Genomic DNA, 20272 nt, shown 5'->3' with positions numbered 1-20272 from the left:
GGAGCGGCCAGAACAGGAGACGGCTACCTCTCGGTGGGCAAGGTGCCAAGGTGCCAAGTTTGTGTGCCGGGCAGCCCCCCTCGGCCCTTCCCCCTCCCTCACCCCCCCCCCCCGGGCACGGGGGAAGCAATGAGGAAGGGGCCCGGCAGCCTTAGGCTTGGTTTTTATTCATTCAGACACTGTACAAATATTACAGGCAATTTCCTTACACTGCAAAAAGTATAAAAATAATCTTTATATAGGAATCTGTTCATTCCTGTAAATCTCTCTAAATCTCTTTCCAAACATTTTCTAAATGGAGGCAAGGGATGATAAAAGTCATAGAGGAGGCCTCCCCCCTCCAGCCCTGGGCTAGAGGGGGAGCCCTTAGGCTAGGGACACAGGGACGGGATCCATTCAGTTTGGGGTCACTTGGGCGGTCTCATTAACCTATCGTGGAGCAGCAAGTAGGACAGTGGGGGAAGGGGAATGTTGTTGGCAAGGGGATGGTGGCATTCCTGCTCGGTTCTCAGCACTGTGGCCTGGCTTCCCTCCTCCCCTCCCCTCCCCAAGAGTGCGGCACTCCTGGCAGACTCCAGAAGAGCCTGCTTCAAACTCAGGAAATTGGTTTGTCTGTCTGCTTTTTTATACATGACTTGTGTCCTCACCCTTGGCCTGGGCCTGGCCTTTGGGGCCTTGGGGGAAGGAGCATGGACAGCATGGGGCAGGGCAAGGGTGGGAGTAGGGTCTCTTTTGGTAGCCACAGCAATGGGAACTAAAGGTATCACTGTGGGCAGCAGAGCCTGAGCTCTGGGATGCAAGATAATGTAGGGACATGAGGTTTCTGGCCCTAAGGGGAGAGGCACGTGGCAGATGCTTTGGCTACCTGTTGACAGGGGATGAAGATTGGGGTAAGGAGAGAACTGACCCCTTCTCCCACATTTTGAAGGGCAGATGGACAAAATGGCCAGTGGAAGGAATCAGAAATCGATGACCCTAATTGTGCAATTTGGAAAGGGAGGGGATGGAAGGGGGCCCTGGCGGCCGGTCAGTTGGTATCCAGAAGAATCTTGAGGACAGTGGACGTGGGGAGAGAAGGAAGGACCAAAGCAACCCCAAGTCAAACAGTCTTGTCTGCGTATGGCCCCTGGGGTGGCCAGAGTCAAAGGTTGAGGACTGGCACATCAAAGAGGTCACAGACGCCTTCACTTTCGTCCAGGTTGTAGATGTAGTCGTGGTCTCCAGGGGGAGGAGAGAGGCGGAGAAGAGGGGCAAACACTGTAGGAGAGAGAGCCACTCAGTCCTAGCTTTCACCAAGGGTTTGCCTGCCCATTCATCCGGTCCAGGGCCACCTGGGCCAACAGGCAAGGATGCTCTTTCTTGAATGAGCCAGAAGAGCCCTGTCCTACCCCTCACCCCTGCCCCCTCCCCCCCCCCCCCAGGCTACCCACCTTCTGAGGACATCAACTCCTCCAGCAGCCCGGAATTCATGCATTCTGAAAGGGGAAAAGGCTGTTTGGTATATACTCCTGCTCCCACTTCTGAAGTCTTACTAGGAGCAGCAGGTACTGAGGTCACAGGGGAGAGGAGAGAGGTGACTGGGGTAGGGGAGGTTCTGCAAACTTGGGTTTGATAGAGAGGGTCCAGTCCCCAGGGCCTCTGGTCCCTGTTCTGTTAGCCCCAGACAAGCCCAATTTCTCCCATGGGCAGCAAGCTTAGGTAGAGTAAGTCTTGGGGGCAAAGTCTGGACCCAAGATTAAAGAGGCAGCCCCGGGAATCCTTCCAGGGCCTGGATTAGTCTGCTCCCCTTTCTGTTGTTGGAGGCTTCCTCAATCTTACTGACATCCTTCCCCACCTCACAGAGGCTCGACCACCTGTCCCGGACTCAGAGCTCGAAGGGACCTTGGAGGCCACCAAGTGTGACCCCCTCATTTGAGAGGTCAGGAAATGGAGGCCAAGAGAGATTAAAAGACCCGACTAGGGTCACACAGAGAGCTGAGTGCCTAAGGCAGGATTTGAACCCGGGTCCTTCCAGTGTCCAAGTGTACCACTCCACCCTTCAGCCTCAGCATGAGAGGCAGAGAAGGCAGCATTCCAAGGGGGGGGGCAGAGGTCAGGGAGGGGCCCCTACCTCTCGTTGGATCAAACATTTCCGACAGCTCTTTGGGGAGTTCCAGGACTGAAACAAAAACAAGAGTTGGAGCCGTCACACCCATGTCCCACCAAGCCCCTTGCCTCACTCCCACCAAGGGATGTCTGGGCTGGGGCCTCTGCTCCATCCCACCTCCTGCCATTTCTCCTCCTTTGCCCAAAGCCACCTGTATCACTCGGCCATCCAGGGGCTACATAATTGAAGGCAGACCAGAGCCAGGCAAGCTGACCCTGGCTCCAGTCCCGCCACCTCTTCTTCTCCTCACTCCTTTCTCCAGGGAGTCTGGCTCACCAGGACAGCTGGGAAACTAAAACCAGGCTGGGGGGGGGGGGGACCACCGACCCAAGATAACTCTGTGCCCTTTCTGTTCTGTGTCTGCGTGCGCACACACCCCTGGACACACATGCACTCGCTCCTCCTGCTGGTCAGGATGTCACGGCACTTTTGTTACCTGACAGAGCTCGTGTTTCATCCCTACCCTGGACAGTAAGCTCCCTGCAGGCAGGGACTGTGTCTAATATAGCTTGGCACCAAGTGCAGGGCTCATCACGTGGTGTGATTTGAATAAAGATTTGTTGGAGGCCTCAAGTCTAGTACGGTTCTAGGTCTGCACTGTCTCATTGTGCGACCCTGAGCAAGTTACCAAATCTGTTTGTGTATCTAAAGAAGCTGCTCTCCCCCGGTAACATGACCATGACCAGGGTGCTAGAAGTAGTAAAGGAGAAAATGAATGTGCAGAGTGCAAACTGTCACCCAGTGGAAGGGGCTTGTGGTCGTTACTGTGACTGACCCAGTCACCAAGGCTCTACTCCCGGGACTCCAAGGGACAGAGGGCCCCAAATGCCACAAAGAAGCGCCCTTTTCTAGCACCCCTGGAAAAGCCTCACTTGCTGCCTGTGCCACTGGGGGGCTCAGCCTGACCTTCTTAGGACACCCGAGTCTTCAGGGTGAGGAACAAGGGAGGACAAGATTCACAGGGGGACAAGACCAGTGAGGGGGACACCAGGCAATCTCGGTTCTAGTCTTGGTTCTGCTACAATTTGGGGTCCCGTCCTCTTCTGTAGCAGGAAAGGACTGGCCTAGACCACCTCTGCTGTCTCAGCTCTCCCGGCTTTCGTTAGGAGGCACAATGAGCCGCCCCTCCCCTTCTACCCGGCTAAGCCAATACTCACTGCCTGTAGGATCTGGCTTGATTGGCTCAAAAGAGGTAGAAGGGTTGGGCAAGATGGAGCTGCTGTCCAAAGAGGCTGAGGACTGGAGTGGCCGGGTGTCGAGTGCAGCGCTGGACGCCGTGCTGAGGGTACCAAGAACACCGGCATCCTTGCTGTCTGTGCCAGGGCCACTGCTGCTTCCTGCAACTACACCCCAACCCCACCACTGAAGGTTAGGCCACAGGCTAATGCGTTCTCAAAGCAAGGCCGAGTCTGCCCCTGGCTCCCCAAACCAGAGGCCTCCCTGCTGGACAGAGCAGGGAAATGTGGCAACTGAGAATCTAGAAAGGGACTAAGTCTCAGGGGGTTTGGGGTCAATGGTGAGAGCCAGGTCTCTAAAAACTAAACAAGATGATTGAATGGGCTAAGTATAAAGCACTGCACTGGGATTCAACAGTCAGCTGCACAAGCACTCATGGGAGGTGTGACTTTGCAGGGATGCCCCCTGGAGGATCCATGGATAGGAGGAGGGAGTCCTGAGTTCAGGGCTGGGCACCATGCTAGGAAGGGCATCTAGAACAAGCCCAAGTTTGGCCACAGGAGAGCAGTCAGTAATGAGGGACCTTGAAACTAAGCCACTGTGAGATGACCAGGAGCACCTGAGGGCTTTGTCTGGCCTAGAAAGGGCATGATCCTTGTCTTCGGAGAAGACTCAGACTTATTCAGTGTGTTGGGATCAAAGACTTAGAAGGAAGATCCACCAGGGTACAATGCGCTGCTTCCAACCATCTGAATACTGCAACATTTCCCCAGCCCCAGGGGAGCTGGAGAGCAGTTGTTCTTAACCAGGACTCTGCTAACTGGATTTCAATCTAATTGGTTTCCTCGGCAAGTCTACATATTTTATTTTATGCTCTAAAATCATGATTCTGATACAAGGCCTAGGCACAGCCCTAGACTGCCTCCAAAGGGATCCAGGACACACACAAAAAGGCTGAGAAGCCCCAAGGTCATGGGGAATTCTGCCCTTGGTGGGAGGTTGATGTAAACAGAGGCCCCGTGTCTCCTTCCCTCCCTCTGTCCTGTCTATCCCAGCACAGGCTCCTCCCTCTCACCTGAGCTGGCTGCCGGTTGCCCGATGGCACGCTGGTCCTGGGTGCTGGTTGGAGTGGAGGGACGAGGGCTGCTGGGGATTGGGGTCTCCTGGTGCTGAGGGGGTACTGGTCTCGGCTGAGGAGGGGAAGGAATGGCTGCCTGGCACTGGAGGAGATCCTCGGGCGGAGGCACAGGGACCACCACAGGGGGAGAGCTCCACGCATCCTTGTTCACCAGCAGCACGTCGATGGGGCCGCTTGTACTCCTCAAGTGGATCTGATACTTCTTCTGCCCATTTAGGCCCTAAGGAGCCAAAAAACTCAGCTCAGAGGTGACAGCAGGGGCGACTGAGGCTCAGTGCTCAAGGACCCCCTTTCAGCCAGGCCTCCCCTGGCCCCCCCCATCCTCCCCAGCCCTCTTCTCCTGCTGAGACCAAGACTCGGGGTCTCTGAGATGTTGGCTCTCTCAGTGCCTGCCCTCCCTGCTCCACCCACCCCGTTCCTGACTTATCAGCCCCGGCAGCTGCAGCCCCAGCCCTCCTCCCCTCTCCAAAATTCACCCACCTCAGGGACTGGCACTTCCAGGCTGGTGCCTGACGGGGCCCGGATGGCCAACAGAGTGTCTCCTGGAACACAGATAGCAAAGTGTGGGCTGAGAGCGGACAAGGGCAGAGCCACAGCAGGCAGCATGTGGAGGGCTTAGCACATTCCCACCTCACCCCACCAAGATGAGTTCCGGTTCCTTCAGGGGAGGCTGGGATGTTATCTCAGTCTCCTCAGGGAAAGGGTCCCAAAAATGATAAGAAAAATCCTGGATCAGTGATGAAGGTCCCCCAGTAAGGGACACAACAGAGAGGTGGGTTTTGTCAGTTCCTGGTCCTATTTTCCAAAAGTTTCCTCCTGTCTATAAGCTTCCATTCTGTATTGCCTGGAACTCAAAATGCAGGAGCACCCTGATCCCCACAGTCTGAGAAGAAATGACTTAGTCCCCATCCAGAGACCCAACCAATCTGGAGCAAGAAAAAGCTACGAGATACACATTAATCCCTAAAACAGCCATACAACACCACTGGCAGAACACAATGACCCACTCAGCCACTGTCTTAGCCTCTCAAGCACCCAGGACATGGCCAGAGATCATCATACAATGAAAGTAAGGCCTAGTAGGATCAGGACCAAGTCAGAGAGCCAACAGCCTCTCCAAACACATCTCCCAAGTCTGCAGAGAAGGCACCTCTGCACAAAAGAGACTCCAAGAGCTGAAGATGACAAAGGTGACAAAATCACGCTGAGAATAAATGACAGGGAAGCAATTAGGGAAGTCAGAGGAGACCTCATAGTCGGCCCCTTTGCTGAGGACCACTTCCTTATCAAACACTTTAACACGCCGCTCTCCAAGTAGGAGTGTCAGTCCCAGCCAAGGTCAATGTCCAACCCCTGGGGCCCAAACCACCCAAGGCCAAACGGAGCACAGGGGACAGGATTTTACTTTCTCTTTCCCATCTGGTCTAGCCATCCATTCAATTTGTCCCGCCTAAGCTATAGGCATCCTCCATGACAAAGGGCAGAGCATAGAAAACAATCAATTCCAAGTTAAGGGGCCAGCCATTAAACTGAGATGTGACCTTAGGCAAATCACACCCTCCCCTACAGAAATGAGCCAGGGGAGTCAGTTACATGGGAGTTCAATTCTGGCCTTGGACACTCACTGTGATCCTGGGCAAATCACTTAATCTCTATCTGCCTCAGTTTCTTCAACTGAAAAACAGGGAGGGAAAATAGCATCTACCTTCCAGGGTTGTCGTAAGGATAAAATGAGATCTTTGTAAAGCCCTCTCTAAATGATAGCTATTATTATTCATTATCATCATCATCAGGCTTCACGTTCTGCATCTATAAAATGAGGTAAGTCTCGATCATTTCCCCTCCAGTGTCAGTATTTAATGCCTGTTCTGGTTCTAGGTCCTACAATAACTGATTGGAGGGGGGGGGGCCCACAGGTAACGTTCCCAACACTTAACCTGAGCTATACCTGAAGCAGACCTACTAGCAACAATCTCCATCCTCTGGACATGCCTCCTCAGTTGCCCATGACCTGGCAGGTGTCTACCACGCTCTGAAGGGAACGATGAATTCTCTTAGGCAGATACAGAGTTAGTCAGGGAAGTGTAAGTCACCTCAGCAAAACCAGCTTTCTCCAAGCTCCTCTGTCCACAACACCTACCCTGCTCACAGATATGTCACAGCTTTCTTGGGCAGCTGGCTGGAAGTCAGGACATGGGGTGTCCAGTAAATGGGATCCCCCAGGAACTCAAGACCAACCTCCCAGTTCCTTCCTCTAGGCAGAACAAAGAGGAACCTTCCTTAGGCAAGAGTAGCCGCCTCCACCCCCTAGTCAAAGCCCTACCACCTCTGCCAGATCACCACACTTTCAACTACAAACCACAGAGTTGCTACAGCTGCCAGGAGGTCAGTTCTCTGACCTGTCACTACATTAGTGACCCTTTCCCCCTGAAAACCTTCCACACCTGCTTTGGGGAAAGGAAGAGGAGGAGAGGGGGAAGGAATAGTGTTGAGAAGGGGGATACTCAACCATCCAGGTTTGCTCACTCACCCACTCACTGCCCAAGGGGCCACTCACCCGTGAAACATTTGCAGATATCCTCATGCGTCACATATGCTAAGGTGCCAGGGGTTAAGGAGAAGAACCAAAAAGTCTGCCTGGGGGTTAGACTAGGAAGATAAGTTAGAAAGTCTAATCCCTCAGTCTAGCTCCTGCGCTCCACATGGTCCTGAAAGGAGAGGGGCATTTCAGAGATTCTGCTGCTACAGAGCCAAGTCCAGAGAAATAGCAGCTCAGTGGAGTCCCCCTCCACAACAAAGATGACAGCTCCTTGCCATAGGTATTTGCCTCCACCTCAATGAGGACAAGCACAAGAACCAATGTGGGGTCCAACCCATCTCCTGATGCCTACAGCGTAGCAGAGTCCCCAAGAAAGTACCGAAGTTTAACCTGGGTGGAAAGAGGGTCAAGCAGGAGGGAAAAGAAGCCATTAGAAATGGCCTCAGGCCAGGGAGCTGTGCTGTCAAATTAGATTAATGGCACAGGGAATGTGATGAGATGATGGGAAAGAGACCAGTACTTGAGAACCTGTTCTGAGAGCCTTGACTAAGAGCTTCCTGAAGCACACTGGCCTGGAGTCAGGAGCCCTGGTTTTTAACCCCAGCTAAAGCTTGTAAGTCAATTCTCCTCCCTGGGGCTTAGTTTCTTGATCAGTAAAATGGAGATAGTACTTTCACTACCTACCTCATTGAGTCTTGCAGGGAAAAAATTTCCCTAGAAAACAGGAACCATTCATACTAGCATTATTATTTTTAGTCCACTTAAAACAACACACAAACTATTCTGCTAACTTCTATCTTTCCTTGCCAACACCCAAAACCCTTTAGGGTGCGGCATGACTGTATCTCTCCACAAATGAGACCAGCCCTTGCCTTGCCCAGCCTAGATGGTTGTCTCCCTAATCCCTGGGCCTAGCTGCTTTGATCCCACGGACCTGGCTGTGAATCCCACTTTGGACACTTAACTGTATTACTTTGGCCAAGGTGGCTCAACTCTCAGAGCTTCGGGATGATTCTTATACTACCAACCCCATGGGACTGTTTTAAGAAAAGCACTCTGTAAACCCTGAAGAGCAGGCAAAATGGAAACTCTGATGATGTCTGACCCAGGACAGTGAGTGTGGGGAAGAGAAGACAGAAAAACAAGAGGGAGGAGGCCCTGGAAGGATATCTGTTGTTCTGCACATCCTCAGTGACGTTCCGGATGCTCTGCTGGACCCACACCTTGTGCTGGTCCAGCTCCTGCTCTCGCTGCTGAAGCTCCTCGATCTCAGCCTTCAATTCGATGAGCTTGTCTGCTATTTCCCTAGTGTTACAGCCAGGTCCCACACCCCTATATCCAGTCCCCGAGTGGGGAGAGAGGAGTTAGATGGGACCTCCCAGGGCCCAGCCCCCTCCCCCACCTGCCTCACGCAGAGGCTCCTCAATCTTTCATGAGAATCCCTCCTGACCTGTCTTCTCCAGTACTCACTTCCACTGGATACTGTTCTTAGACTTCTTTTCAATCAGGCCAATCCCTTCCAGGACATTCGTGATGTCATAGATTCTCCGCTTCTGCCGAACAGCCAAGGTGTCCGCTGCCTGTTGGAGGAAGAGAGGAAATGCTTCAGTTTGTCCCCAAGGTTCAGGCCACCAGGACCTCCAACATATAGGCTCACACATAACATCTTCTTAGGAGGTTAACTTTGGTCTCCAAACCACTCATTTCTGGAGTCCCTCAGTATCTGTGAGGTGCCCTACTCTCCCCATATGGACCCAAAATGCTTTTCCCCTGCCAGGTCTGGTACAACTCTTGCTCTGTGCTCCAAAATTCAGGTTCATTCCATCCTGCTTCTCTTCCAGAGACCCAGGATGATCTTTGTCCTCACCAGCAAAAAAGGAATCTCCATTGTCTGCTTTCCCTCTCCCCCAAACCTCCCTCCTTCACCGGACTGTCACTCTTTCCAGGAGCTCCTCCCCCACCCCATCCCTAGGCTTGTTCACATCTCCCTCCACGCTCTGGCCTGACTCTTCCATCTCTTCCCCGCCCTGTTCCCTGGCTGTTGGTTCAATTTCCACCTTCCAGGATTCCCCCAAGACTTTCACCTCTCGTGACTCCCTCCTCTCTTAACAAGCATTTACTAAGCTCCGACTACATGCTGGGATAAGCTGGGGATACAAAAAAGTCAAAAGCGGTCCCTGCCCTCAAAGCGCTCACAGTCTAACGGGGAGACAACAGGCAAACAACTGTGCGGACAAGCCATGATGATAAACCGGAGAGGATGAGCAGAGAGGCCCAGGAAGAGCTTTCTGTGGGAAGGCGGAATTTTGGTTGAGACTAGAAAGAAGAGGAGGTGAGGAGGGAGAGCCTGCTTCCAAGGATGCCCCTCTTCTTCTCTGCCGGGTCTCTCTCTGCCAGCCGCTCACCCAGGGATCCCCTCTGCATCTCATCCCTACCGCAGGTCCCAGTGTCGGGCCTGGCCCTCGCTTCTGCCCCTTGTCCGGTCCCGACCCTCGCTTCTCCCGCTGGTGCATCCCCGGCCCTCGCTTCTGCCTCTTGTCCGGCCCCGGCCCTCGCTTCTGCCCCTTGTCCGGCCCCGGCCCTCGCTTCTCCGGCTGGTGCATCCCCGGCCCTCGCTTCTGCCCCTTGTCCGGCCCCGGCCCTCGCTTCTCCCGCTGGTGCATCCCCGGCCCTCGCTTCTGCCCCTTGTCCGGCCCCGGCCCTCGCTTCTCCCGCTGGTGCATCCCCGGCCCTCGCTTCTGCCCCTTGTCCGGCTCCGGCCCTCGCTTCTCTTCGGGGTCCCCCCGCGTCGGAGCCGGGCCGGGTCCGCACCAGTTTCAGGTCGAGGACTCCATCCTTGGCCTCCTGCAGCAGCGACACAAATTTGGTCGTGAGCAGCCCCAGGCTCTTCTCGTGCCGGCTCGGCGTCCCGGGAGGCGGCGGCGGCGGCGCCTGCGGCCCGGACTCCGCCATGGCAGCCTGCCTCCCTAAGCCCAGGCCAGGCCGGCGCCCGCCGCCTGCCGCCGCCACTTCCGCTTCCGCTCCCCAGTGCCCGGCCGGCAGCGGCCGTGACACTTCCGCCCCGCACTTCCGTTGGAGCGCAGCTCGAGGCCTGCGCGTGCACACGTGCGCCCCTGCCGGCAAGCCTCCTAGTAGTCCCTGGCGCCGCCAGGAACCTTGTGCGATTCCCTTTCTCCCGGAGAGGCGCAGAATTCCAGGGATCGTGGGGAAAATCCCAGCCTCCACCGACGGCGAAAACAACCCAGGCTTGTCAGCTACCAGACCCGGCGAGAAACCCAAGGGGATAGGATCATGTGACACCCTCGTGGAGACCGCCTAGTGGAGAACGGTACCCCCTTCTCATCTCTTTCAGCTAAGGCAGATGGTGCAGTGGATAGGACGAAGGACCTAGGATCTGGCAGGCACCTCAAGTGCCAGGCACATACTAAGCGCTAAAGTCAAGAAGACCTGAGTTCAAATCCAGCCTCAGACATTTAACCAGCTTTGTGACCCTAGACAATTTGCTTTACTTCTGTCTACCTCGGTTTCTGTAAAATGGGTGTAATAATAGCACCTACCTCCCCAGGTTGTTGTGAGAATAAATATTATTTGTAAAGCGCTTTGCAAACCACTATATAAATGCTAGATGTTGTTATCATTTTGTTCAGTCCCTTGGAAGTTTCCACCACCCCTGTGACCAAGAGGCTAAGGGCTAGACTGGATCTCCCTACGGAAATGTTTGGCCACCTCTGCCCTAGTCCCTGGGATACTGCTGGCTACCTTCCCCTCAGTACCCTGGCATTTTTGTCTTGCATATGCAGACCTCTCACCATACACACATTCTGCTGTCCAAGACTGCTTCCTGGGGGGCTGGGCATGACCCAAGATGTACACTTTTCCCTCTGGGTGAGCTTCCATTTACACAACACAGTTATTTGCATAATGTCTCCCCCTATTAGAAAGGAAGCAACTTGAGGATAGGTGCATGAATTTTGTTTGTTTGGCCTTTCTTTGTATCTCAAGTGATTAGCAGCAAGCCTGGCACAGTTACATGCTTAACAAATGCTGGTTGACTGATACCCTGCTGAATATACTGGCACCCCCGTGTGGATAAAGATCAGCAGCTCCTCTCCTTTCCATTTTTCTATGTTGAGGTAAAAGAGCAAGCGGTAGGGGGTAGGTCCTTGGGGCATCTCTGCAGCTGGGTGAAGAGGCCAGAGGCACCAAAGAAGAGACATTCCCCTTAGTCCTGGCTGAGGTGTCTATACAGTTTGACCCATGCCCTCCGACCCTGCCTAGAATAGGCCACTTCTCAGCTCCTGTTCCAAACATACCAGTTATGATGCCCACCTCCTGCTACTGGAGGGGTCTGCCTTCTCTCTGATCTCTCCCCACCCAGGGGTTTGGTTACTGAGGGCAGGGAGAGAATGGATGCATATACTAGGGAGAGATAGAGATAGGAGTGATGTCTATCCCCCCATCTCCATTTCTCTTCTCACTCCCACCTACTTCCTATACCCCTGACTCCCCCTAAGCTCCAGGAGGAAGACAGAATAAGGCAAAAGTGAAGAATGAGAAGCTTGAATCTACTGTCCATTTGGGCATCAAAGAAGGGGGTGCCCCAGGGCATAGAGTTGGGGGTCAGAAAGCCAGACTTAATGGACACTGAAGAGTGCTAAGTGAAAATGCTGCTGCCACTTCTCAGGAGGGGGCGTAGCTGTAGTTGGCACAAAGGTTACACTAGGTCTTTGCCTCATGATGAGGTTACCCAGGCTAGGGCTGGTACTCAGGGCTCTCCCCACCTCTGTTGTCTATCTATTTGCTATGGTTCATCTACAGGGCATTTCCCAGCAGCTCCAGTGCCCACCCCTTCACCTTCCGTCCCTCCTCCACCCCCCCCCCCCCCCCCCCCCCCCCCCCCCCCCCCCCCGCACTCCTCCCTCCCATATCCTGAGTAGGCTGGGCAGGAACCGAGCTGCCCCAGAGGAGCCTGCCTGGAGAAGAATCCGCTATGGCTTTTAAGCTGAGCTGAGCTGAGCTTCCATAATCAAGCTTGAGCCATCTCCCCACCCTGATAACATCTAGGCTCAATTTCAATACCAGGCCCAGCCTGCCCCCCCACCCCACCCCTTCACTACTGCTACAGCCATGGGCATGGATACGGAGGAGGAGCAGGAACCCGGAGCCCCCCAAGGTAATGGGCAGACCCCTCTGGGATCACTGTAAGATGGATGGATGGATGGATGGATGGATGGATGGATGGATGGATGGATGGATGGATGGATGGATGGCCTCAGAGGGAAGTTCTGAACACCTGGAGACAGCCTCTGTGGGGAGCAGAGAGGGTGTCGTGGGGGTGTTTTCCCAGGGATAGGCATTCACTTACCACCCAATAGAGGTAGCAAAGGAGAGTAGAGGAAGGATGGCATCTGGGGTTAGAGAACATAGGTTTTTGTAGGTCATGTCACTTACTAGCTCCGTGACCTTGGACAAGTGACTGACATGACCTCTTAGGGCCTCAGTTTCTCAGCAGTAAAATAAGGGGTTGAACTAAAAGGCCTTTTAGCCCTAAACACCCCAGGATTTCCCTCATTGTGGTGCATAACAATATGGCATTTAGAGATTTATAAAGTACTACTAACTGGATCTCCACCTCAGCATTAAGGGAAAGGAGGAGTCCTGACCAGGTCAGGGCCCCAGCTTCAGGGACTTCCTGTCAGGGACAAGGGATCGGGAAACAGCTGTGGCTGAGCACTCTTCCTGCCTCTGCCCCCCACCCCACCCCCATCCACCTAAGCAGACTCCGAGTGGCCAGAACTAGAGAAGGCTGAAAGGTTGGCCAGAGGGGCAGCCCTGAAGTGGGCCTCAGGCGTTTTCTACAGCCCCAAGCAGCTGACCAGGCTGGACCAGTACCGGAGCCGGGAAGCCCAGAGAATGTGCTCCATCGAGTCCAGAATCAAGGTGGGGCCAGGTAGAGGCTTGAGTCGGGCTCCCTAAAAGGCATCGTCCATCCCTGGTCCCAGTCATTCCCATTCTATCCCAGCCCCGTCCCTATAAAGGATTGTACCCTTCCCATAAGAGGATCATGCTCAGAGGGACCTTTTCTGTACCCCACCCCATGGTAGGGCACCAGCTGCTACTGACCCCCCCAAGCTCTCTCCCCACAGTCTACTGTGCAGTCATACCTGGAGAGTGTGCAGACAGGCCTTGAACAGCTAGGCCTGGCACTGAAGGAGGTCCAGGAGGCTCGGGAGGCTCTGGCTGAGGCCCAGGGGGCACTCCGGAGCCAAGCTGAGGCTGCCCACACCCTCGAGTCTCTCCGAGAGCTGGCTGATCAGCATGGACAGCTGCAGGCAGTGACACTCCTGCTGCCCCAACTCTTGGCAGGTGAGTAGACAGGAGAGGTCCCATATGAGCCTAGGCTTGCTCTAACCAGAATCATAGGGGTAAGAGTTGGAAGAGACTCACCTTCAAGCTCACCCAACTCAAAACAGGGATCCAGAGATCTTAAATGATAGCCCAGCCGGGACTCGAACCCAGAGCTTCTAACCTCAAATCTAGTGCTCTTTCTACTGGACCATGTTGCCCTAAAGCCCTAGAGCCCCAACCTTGGTCAGGCTGCTTACCCCTTACCCGGTCAGTTGGTTTTCTAGGCTGACCCAGGCCAAGCTGAAGCATTGAGGGAGCTTAGGTGAAGACAATTCTGGACCTTTACAAAGTGTGACTGAGGCACAAAGTGTTATGTAAATCAGCTCCAAAGTCAGCAGAACCCTAAAGTTCTTTTTTTGTTTGTTTCATTGCTTTTTAAAAAGTTTGTTTTTGTATTATCTTAATTTTCACATAGGGGTTTAATAAATGTTTGCTAGACTGAATTTTCCTGATGAGGAAATTGAGGCAACAGAGAAAGGAAGTGACATAAATGGCCCAAAGTCAGATAGCGGGTTAAGGATGAGTCTGAAGGAGTCCTGATGTCTAGTCTGGTTCAGGGGCTCCCTGCCGGATGCCTTCCTAATCTCCTTCTTCCTACTTCTCTTCTCAGTGCCTGAGGCGGTGGCCCGAACCCAGGCCCTGATCAAGGGCAATCGATTCCTGGAGGCCTATGAGGTCCTACGGCAGCTGGAGCAGTTACGGGATGAGGTGCTGGACCCGCTTGGGGGACCTGAGCTGTCTCTTTTTGAGGGCTTGACACCTCTGGGGGAGGAACTGGGCCTGGCTGTGGGGAAGGCAGTAGGTTCCGCTAGGCAGCTGGCACGAGATAATCCGGCCCTGCTAGTAGCAGCAGTGAGAGTGGCCGAATTTGAGGAGGAGAGGGATACTCAGCTCCATTCACCGACCCCTGGGCGACCTAGAGCCTGGCGCCAGCGATGCCTCAGGGCCCTGCAGAGGGCCCTAGAAGAGACCTACTTTGAGGCACCAGCCCCTGCCCCCCCAGGCCTGGCGGGACACCTGGCAGCTCTTCGAGAAGCTCTGCCTGCTGAACTGGCCCTGGCGGAGGCCCTGGTGGCGCCTTGCTGCCCTGGACAGTATGGCGTGGTAAAGCTGTGGGCTCATACCTTGCACCAGGGCCTCTGCCAGCAGCTGCAGAGGCTTCTGGACTCTGAGGACCTGGGCACCCAGGACATCTTCACACTGTTGCACTGGACTCTGCACGTCTACCCAGGGTCAGTGGCAGGACAACGGTGGCGGGTGGGCCGGACAAGGCGCTGAGAAGGGAGGAGACCCTACAGCTGTTCACAGCTAGAAATCTTCTGGTTTCCCTCAGCCCTGAGATGATGGGTCATCCTGACCTCAGTCCTGAGGCTGACATCTCTGAGCTAGAACCTCTGCTGTCCCCAGAGGCCGTGGAGCAGCTAGAGAGAACATACACGGAAAAACTCAAGGTGAGACTGGGAAGAAATAGGGCCCCCTCCCCACCCCCTACCCCCAGGCAAGAGATGGAGTTCCAGGCTCCATCCCATATGGCACATTCTTCTCCCTCTAACTCCAGGACTTGCTGTCTCTAAATATTTCCCTGGCCTCCTCTGAGTGCTAGTAAAATGTTTTGGGAAAATGCAACCCCCGTCTTTTTTTGGAAAAGATGCGGGGGGCCATCCTGCTAGGTTAGGCAATGAGAAGAAACTACAGAAAAAAATACTACCACATATTAGTATTTCTGAAAGCTGCACGATGAAGGGGAAAGAACATGGGCCTTAGGGTCCAGAAACCTGGGTTTGGATCCTAGTCTTCAGCAGTCACTAACTTAGACTTGGCACTAGGCTTAGACAAGTCCTCTCTCTGAACCTCATTTTTCTCATCTTTAAAATGGGAATGATTACATTTACCTTGCTTATTTCCTGAGGTAGTTGTGAGGCAAGTGTTTTGTAAAAGATACAGTATCATAAAAATGTGATTTATTAGAGGAAACACCAAGAGGGGAAAAAAACCTAGTTGGCTACATTTTCTATTGTACTTTAAAGCTCAGTGTGGTTGAAAGAGTTGAACCTGAGTTCAAATCCTGTCTGCTACTTAGTTCTTGTGTGACCTTCAATTTTCTCTGTAAAATGAGAGGGCTGGCTTAGATGACTTTCCAGCTCTGGATGCTAGCCACGATAGAAAATAGGCTCATGGGATCTGGCCATTGGAAGGGACCTTTAGGGTCATCTAGTTCAGAGTTGTCAAACATGCACCCTGGGTAGCGTGCATTCCCCCACACTCCCTAGTGCATTGGGAACCACATGAAAATGTTATTGGGAAAGATTTTTTTTTGAGGGGGTAGGGCAATGAGGGTCAAGTGACTTGCCCAGGGTCACACAGCTAGCAAGTGTCAAGTATCCAAGGCTGGATTTGAACTCAGGTCCTCCTGAATCCAAGGCCAGTGCTTTATCCACTGGGCCACCTAGCTGCCCCAGGAAAGATTTTTAACAAAAGAAATACTAGTTTCAATATGTGGTTTCCTAAGTCAAAATGTTGTCACAGCCATCCTTATATAGGGTTTTCATGGCCCCCATTTCTATTTGAGTTTGACACCATTGACTAGTCCCATCTCTCCCTGAGGAGGAATCCTGCAGACAACATCACCTCCAGGTGATCACCCTGCTGTGCTTGAAGACCTCCAGTGACAGGGAGCCCCTCTGGGATAGTCCAAGCTACTTTAGGAGGGCTCACCTTGCCAGAATGTGCTAAGCCTTAGGAAGGTGGGCTGGTCATTCTCTTCTAGGAATAGTTTCCTCATAGAGAGAGAGAGTGTATGTGTGTGTGGGGGGGTATATGTATACCCTGCATCCTCTTTACTGTGTTTCTTCCTATGCAATCTTTCTTTCTCTTTCTTTTCCTTTCTTCCTTCCTTCCTTTCATTCCTTTCTTTTTTCTTTTTGGAGGCAATAGGGTTAAGTGACTTGACCAGGGTCACATGGCTAGTATGTGCCTGAGACCTAATTAGAACTCAGGTCCTTCTGATTCCAGGGACTGTGCTCTCTCCATTGCTTGTGTTCATGTGTGTCCCCTCAACAAATCTACACCCCAGGTAAGCATAGCTGAGTGGCTGCAGAAGGCCCTGGATGGAGAGGTGGCTGAATGGTTCAGAGAAAAGGAGCCTGACGTTGACCTGGAAGGCTTCTATCATTCTTCCCTGCCTGCTGTTGTTCTGCAGGTAGATAGGGTGTGTGTTTGGGGTGGGGGTGCATTGGGAAAAAGGGGAGAAGAGAACTGCTTGAGATGGTAGATGATACCAAGTATTTGTGCTGGAAGGTGCTGGCTAACAGTGTGCCCTGGCCCTTCTTACCCCCAGATCCTAGCTGAGAATATCCGGGTGACTGCTGTGATCAGCTCTTCTTTGCAGGAGAAAATCCACGGCATGGCCCTGAGGGAGCTGGGCACTTTCCTGAGGAGGTCTGTGTCACTCCCCCTGAAGTGACATACCCAATCTGTGACCACCGTGATGGATGGCATAGAATGTAGGAATTTCCAAAATGGGAGAGTGTCAAGGGTGAGAGCACTCTGAGACAAAGAGGTGGCTGGGCTTAGAACAAAGGAGTTGGTGTGCCCCTACAGCAGGGAGATTACTGCCTCTGTTGTAAAGGGACCTGGGTTCAAATCTCACCTCTGATGCTTATTACCTACATGACCTGGGGAAGGTCCATTTAAATCTCCTTGCACCTCAGTTTGCTCATTTGTAAAATAAGGGAGCAGGGTAAATTAGATGACCTCTGAGGTCTCTTCCAAAATGATACAAGCAGGCCCATCCTTGCTTAGACTCCAGTCTCCCCAGTGGGTGGTAGTGGACTAAAAAGTAGGAAGGAGGGCTCAGCCCAGGGATAGTGATGTCTCCTGCATAGAGGCTGATGCCAGCTGCTGGTCTTTCCCAGACCGGGCTCCCCTTTGCCTTGTCCTACCCTCCCAACCCTCCTGCCCCAAAGTGTGGCTAGGTTGGAGTGGAGGCCATGACGTTCACCCATTCTTCCTGGCCAGTCTCATCGAGGCACTGGAACGTTTCTCCCAAGAGCACCTGAGGGATTCGACCAGGCCCCGTCACTACGTGCCCTACCTGCTGGCCTGTCTCAATCACTACACTGCTCTAAGGTACTCACTGCACAGAGAGATAGAGGAGCTTTGGGAAAACTGGGCCACCAGGGAGTGTGCTAAGGCCATGGGGCTGGGGACGAGAGAGGACTCGGGCATCTTAAGGTTGTAACCTGTATAACTGGTGACTGAGGTTAATTCAGGTCAACACACGTAGTTTACATTGAGTCCCTACTACGGGCTAGATTCTGGGAGACCAAGACAAAAAAGGTCTCAGCCCTGAGGAGCATTTCATTCTCCCCGGGAGAATATGCTTTATAAGGGAATTCACTATAAAATTTCTTCGAGAAGGCTTCAGTTTTAAAGGCATCCCTATTCTACTGTTAAAAGCCCAGGATTTGGGAGTCGGGAGCCCTGAGTTAAAATTCCATTGAGCTCCTGACTAACTGTATGATCTTGGGAAAATCATGCCACTTCCCTGGTCCTTTTTCTAATCTGCAAGCAAAATGAGGGGTTTGAATTAAAATCAGTTCCAGCTCTAAGTCCCACAATTCTTTAGGGCTGAGCCAGTTTCTGTTCTTAGTTTCTTCTGGGCATCAAGCTATAAAACATATTCCTCCTCACAACCCTTCAAAGTGGGTGAGCACGTATTATCATTTTCATCTCCCAGATGAGGAAAGAGATGGGTAAGAAGGGCTCTCTGAGATTATTCCACTCAACATTTATTAAGCACCCTCTTGTCACTTCACTTAGGTGATAAAGACACCCAGACAATAATATTACTATATGCTCCCTGTCTTCAAGGAGCATACATGTCAGTGAGGGAATCAGCATGTACACAGGGAAGTAAATTCAAAACATGTGCAAGTAATTGGGAAGGGGAAGTCAAGCCCTAATTTGTTATGAGTATGAGGGTTTTGGGGGGGGTGGGGCAACGAGGGTTAAGTGACTTGCCCAGAGTCACACAGCTAGCAAGTTTTAAGTGTTTGAGGCCAGGTTTGAACTCAGGTCCTCCTGAATTCAGGGCCAGTGCTTTATCCACTTACACCTCGGAGCTGCCCCCTTAATTTGTTAAATATGGGAAACTGAGACTGTAAATTGTGAGCTGACTTGCTCAAAACACACACACACACACAAAGAGGTCACACAGAGTTAGAATTTAAATTCCCAACTCTCAATTCAGTGCTCTTTCCACTACGTCAAGCTGAATAAAGATGAATGACTCCCAAATGTATCATGATCCTCTCTCACACCTTTTTTGTCTCTGTCCTTTCCCACCATGCAGTTCTTCAGTCTCGCTCTTGCAGCCCACTGGGGTGGCCGCCACCACAGGGGCTTCAGCCATCATCGATGCAGCTCTTGGAGACTTGAAGAAAAAGATTTGCAGACTGATTTTGGATGCCCTCCTGGAGGAGTTAAAGGTCTGAACCAGGACCACACCTCACTCATCCCTGCTCCCCGGCCCCTCTAGGGCCTTCAGTAGGGACTCGGGACTGGGGAAGGAGGCAGAAAGGGCCTAACGTTGCTTCTTCTGCTCTCAGCCCCTGTTCGTGGCCCTGCCCTCTCGCCAGTGGCTGTCCAACTTAGTGATGCTGGACAATGTGTGTGAGCAGACAGCCAGCTTCTGCTCCCGATTCTCCAGAGTCCGGAGTCCAATGGCTCAGGTGCAACATATTAACCGCTTGATCTCTTGAGCAAATGCTTAACCTATCCGAACCTCACTTTTCTTTCCCATTTGTAAACCGAGGACCAGATTCTCTCTAAGGTTTTCAGCTCTAAATTCTGGCCCTGATTTCATGCCATCCCAAACCCAGGTCCTCGGTTTTCTTTTCCCTCATTTTCTTCCTCATATCCGTGCGCTCTGTGTGTGTGTGTGTGTGTGTGTGTGTGTGTGTGTGTGTGTGAATGCGGGGAGGCGGGAAGGGGAGCGGGGTTGGATCGAATTAGAGCGGAGAAGGGGATGGAGGGACAGCTGTTCGCAACCTGAACATCCATCCCTTCCTCTGGGGACTCCAAGATGCTGCTAGCTGAAAGCGAGCGCGCGGTAGTGCTGGAGTATCTTCGGGGCTTGATGGAAGGAAAGCTCGTGTGCCGGAACTCGATGGAGAGGATGCAGGCGTCGGAGCGAATGTTGCAGGACTCAGCCCAGCTCAGGGAGCTCTTCCTTAGCTTGGTGAGAGAGGGAAGCTTGGCGCCACAAGATCGGGGGTTACTTAAGGGCGTTGGGTTCCCCTCTGATTCCTCCCCCCTCAACTGGCTGTGTCCACCACTTGTTCCAGGAGCTAGAGGAGAGTGCGCAGACCGGGGCAGTCCTGGGGGCCCTGCAGGAGCTGTTCCGCCTCCAGGACCCAGCGCTGCTCAGCCTCGAGGTGTCCGCCTTCTTACAGAAATTCCCCGACGTGAGGTACAGGGAGGTTGGCTTGACCGATCCTCGGAGGGGTAGGGGAAGGCTGTCCTCGTGGGAGCAGGGAGAGTGGACCCATCCCCGTCTCCCCATCTGTTCCCAGCGAGGAGCATATCGGGGCGCTCCTGGATGTGCGCGGAGACGTGTCCCGGAAGCAGCGCCAGGTCGTCTTGGAGACCATGCAAGCCAACCCTCCTCCATCGCCGCCTCCCGACGGCCACCGCCTGCTCTTCAGCCTAGTGCCCGTGCCCGCGCCTCCGCTGGCCTTCTGCTTCCCCGCAGGGTCCTGCTCCTGAGAGGGCAGCAGAGACGGATCTCGCTCAATAAACGCCCAGAGCCGCTGCTCCGAGTGTGTGCATGGGAGGGAGCGGGAGACCCCAGCTCTGGCTGACG

At 53.3% G+C, this 20272-nt stretch overlaps 2 protein-coding genes across 3 annotated transcripts; one reads left to right on the top strand and one right to left on the bottom strand.

Annotated features, from left to right (window-relative positions):
- Positions 1–151: 151 nt before the first annotated feature.
- E2F4 (E2F transcription factor 4) lies at positions 152–10011 on the bottom strand. Of its 2 annotated transcripts, XM_043982353.1 has the most exons (10): positions 9811–10011; positions 8470–8579; positions 8170–8331; positions 7018–7061; positions 4941–5002; positions 4398–4680; positions 3304–3489; positions 2111–2158; positions 1431–1475; positions 152–1257 (listed from the first exon to the last, which is right to left on the bottom strand). In XM_043982353.1, exons 1-10 carry the CDS (start codon positions 9949–9951, stop codon positions 1142–1144), a joined length of 1197 nt encoding a protein of 398 aa, XP_043838288.1. In that variant the 5' UTR covers positions 9952–10011; the 3' UTR covers positions 152–1141. The 2 variants fall into 2 exon arrangements, with proteins under 2 accessions (XP_043838288.1, XP_043838287.1); XM_043982352.1 differs by lacking the exon at positions 1431–1475 and having other exon boundaries at positions 9811–10001.
- A 2008-nt stretch (positions 10012–12019) lies between these two features.
- EXOC3L1 (exocyst complex component 3 like 1) lies at positions 12020–20220 on the top strand. Its single transcript, XM_043982349.1, has 13 exons — positions 12020–12172; positions 12779–12939; positions 13146–13365; positions 14018–14639; positions 14741–14858; positions 16481–16606; positions 16745–16845; positions 17425–17535; positions 18761–18896; positions 19017–19139; positions 19493–19648; positions 19755–19879; positions 19983–20220. Exons 1-13 carry the CDS (start codon positions 12127–12129, stop codon positions 20173–20175), a joined length of 2238 nt encoding a protein of 745 aa, XP_043838284.1. The 5' UTR covers positions 12020–12126; the 3' UTR covers positions 20176–20220.
- The last annotated feature ends 52 nt before the right edge of the window (positions 20221–20272 follow it).

Source organism: Dromiciops gliroides, chromosome 2, assembly GCF_019393635.1.
Source record: "Dromiciops gliroides isolate mDroGli1 chromosome 2, mDroGli1.pri, whole genome shotgun sequence".
In the NCBI taxonomy this organism is placed as follows: domain Eukaryota; kingdom Metazoa; phylum Chordata; class Mammalia; order Microbiotheria; family Microbiotheriidae; genus Dromiciops; species Dromiciops gliroides.
This window is presented reverse-complemented; position numbering and strand designations above follow the sequence as displayed.

Coding starts and splice junctions, on each gene's coding strand:
- E2F4 (XM_043982353.1), bottom strand. CDS start 9,951: ATGGCGGAGTCCGGGCCGCAGGCGCCGCCGCCGCCGCCTCCCGGGACG. Junction 5,003..7,017: donor TATCTGCAAATGTTTCACGG/GTGAGTGGCCCC, acceptor TCTGTGTTCCAG/GAGACACTCTGTTGGCCATC. Junction 1,258..1,430: donor GGAGTTGATGTCCTCAGAAG/GTGGGTAGCCTG, acceptor TCTCTCCTACAG/TGTTTGCCCCTCTTCTCCGC.
- EXOC3L1 (XM_043982349.1), top strand. CDS start 12,127: ATGGGCATGGATACGGAGGAGGAGCAGGAACCCGGAGCCCCCCAAG. Junction 12,173..12,778: donor GGAACCCGGAGCCCCCCAAG/GTAATGGGCAGA, acceptor CCACCTAAGCAG/ACTCCGAGTGGCCAGAACTA. Junction 13,366..14,017: donor GCTGCCCCAACTCTTGGCAG/GTGAGTAGACAG, acceptor TTCTCTTCTCAG/TGCCTGAGGCGGTGGCCCGA.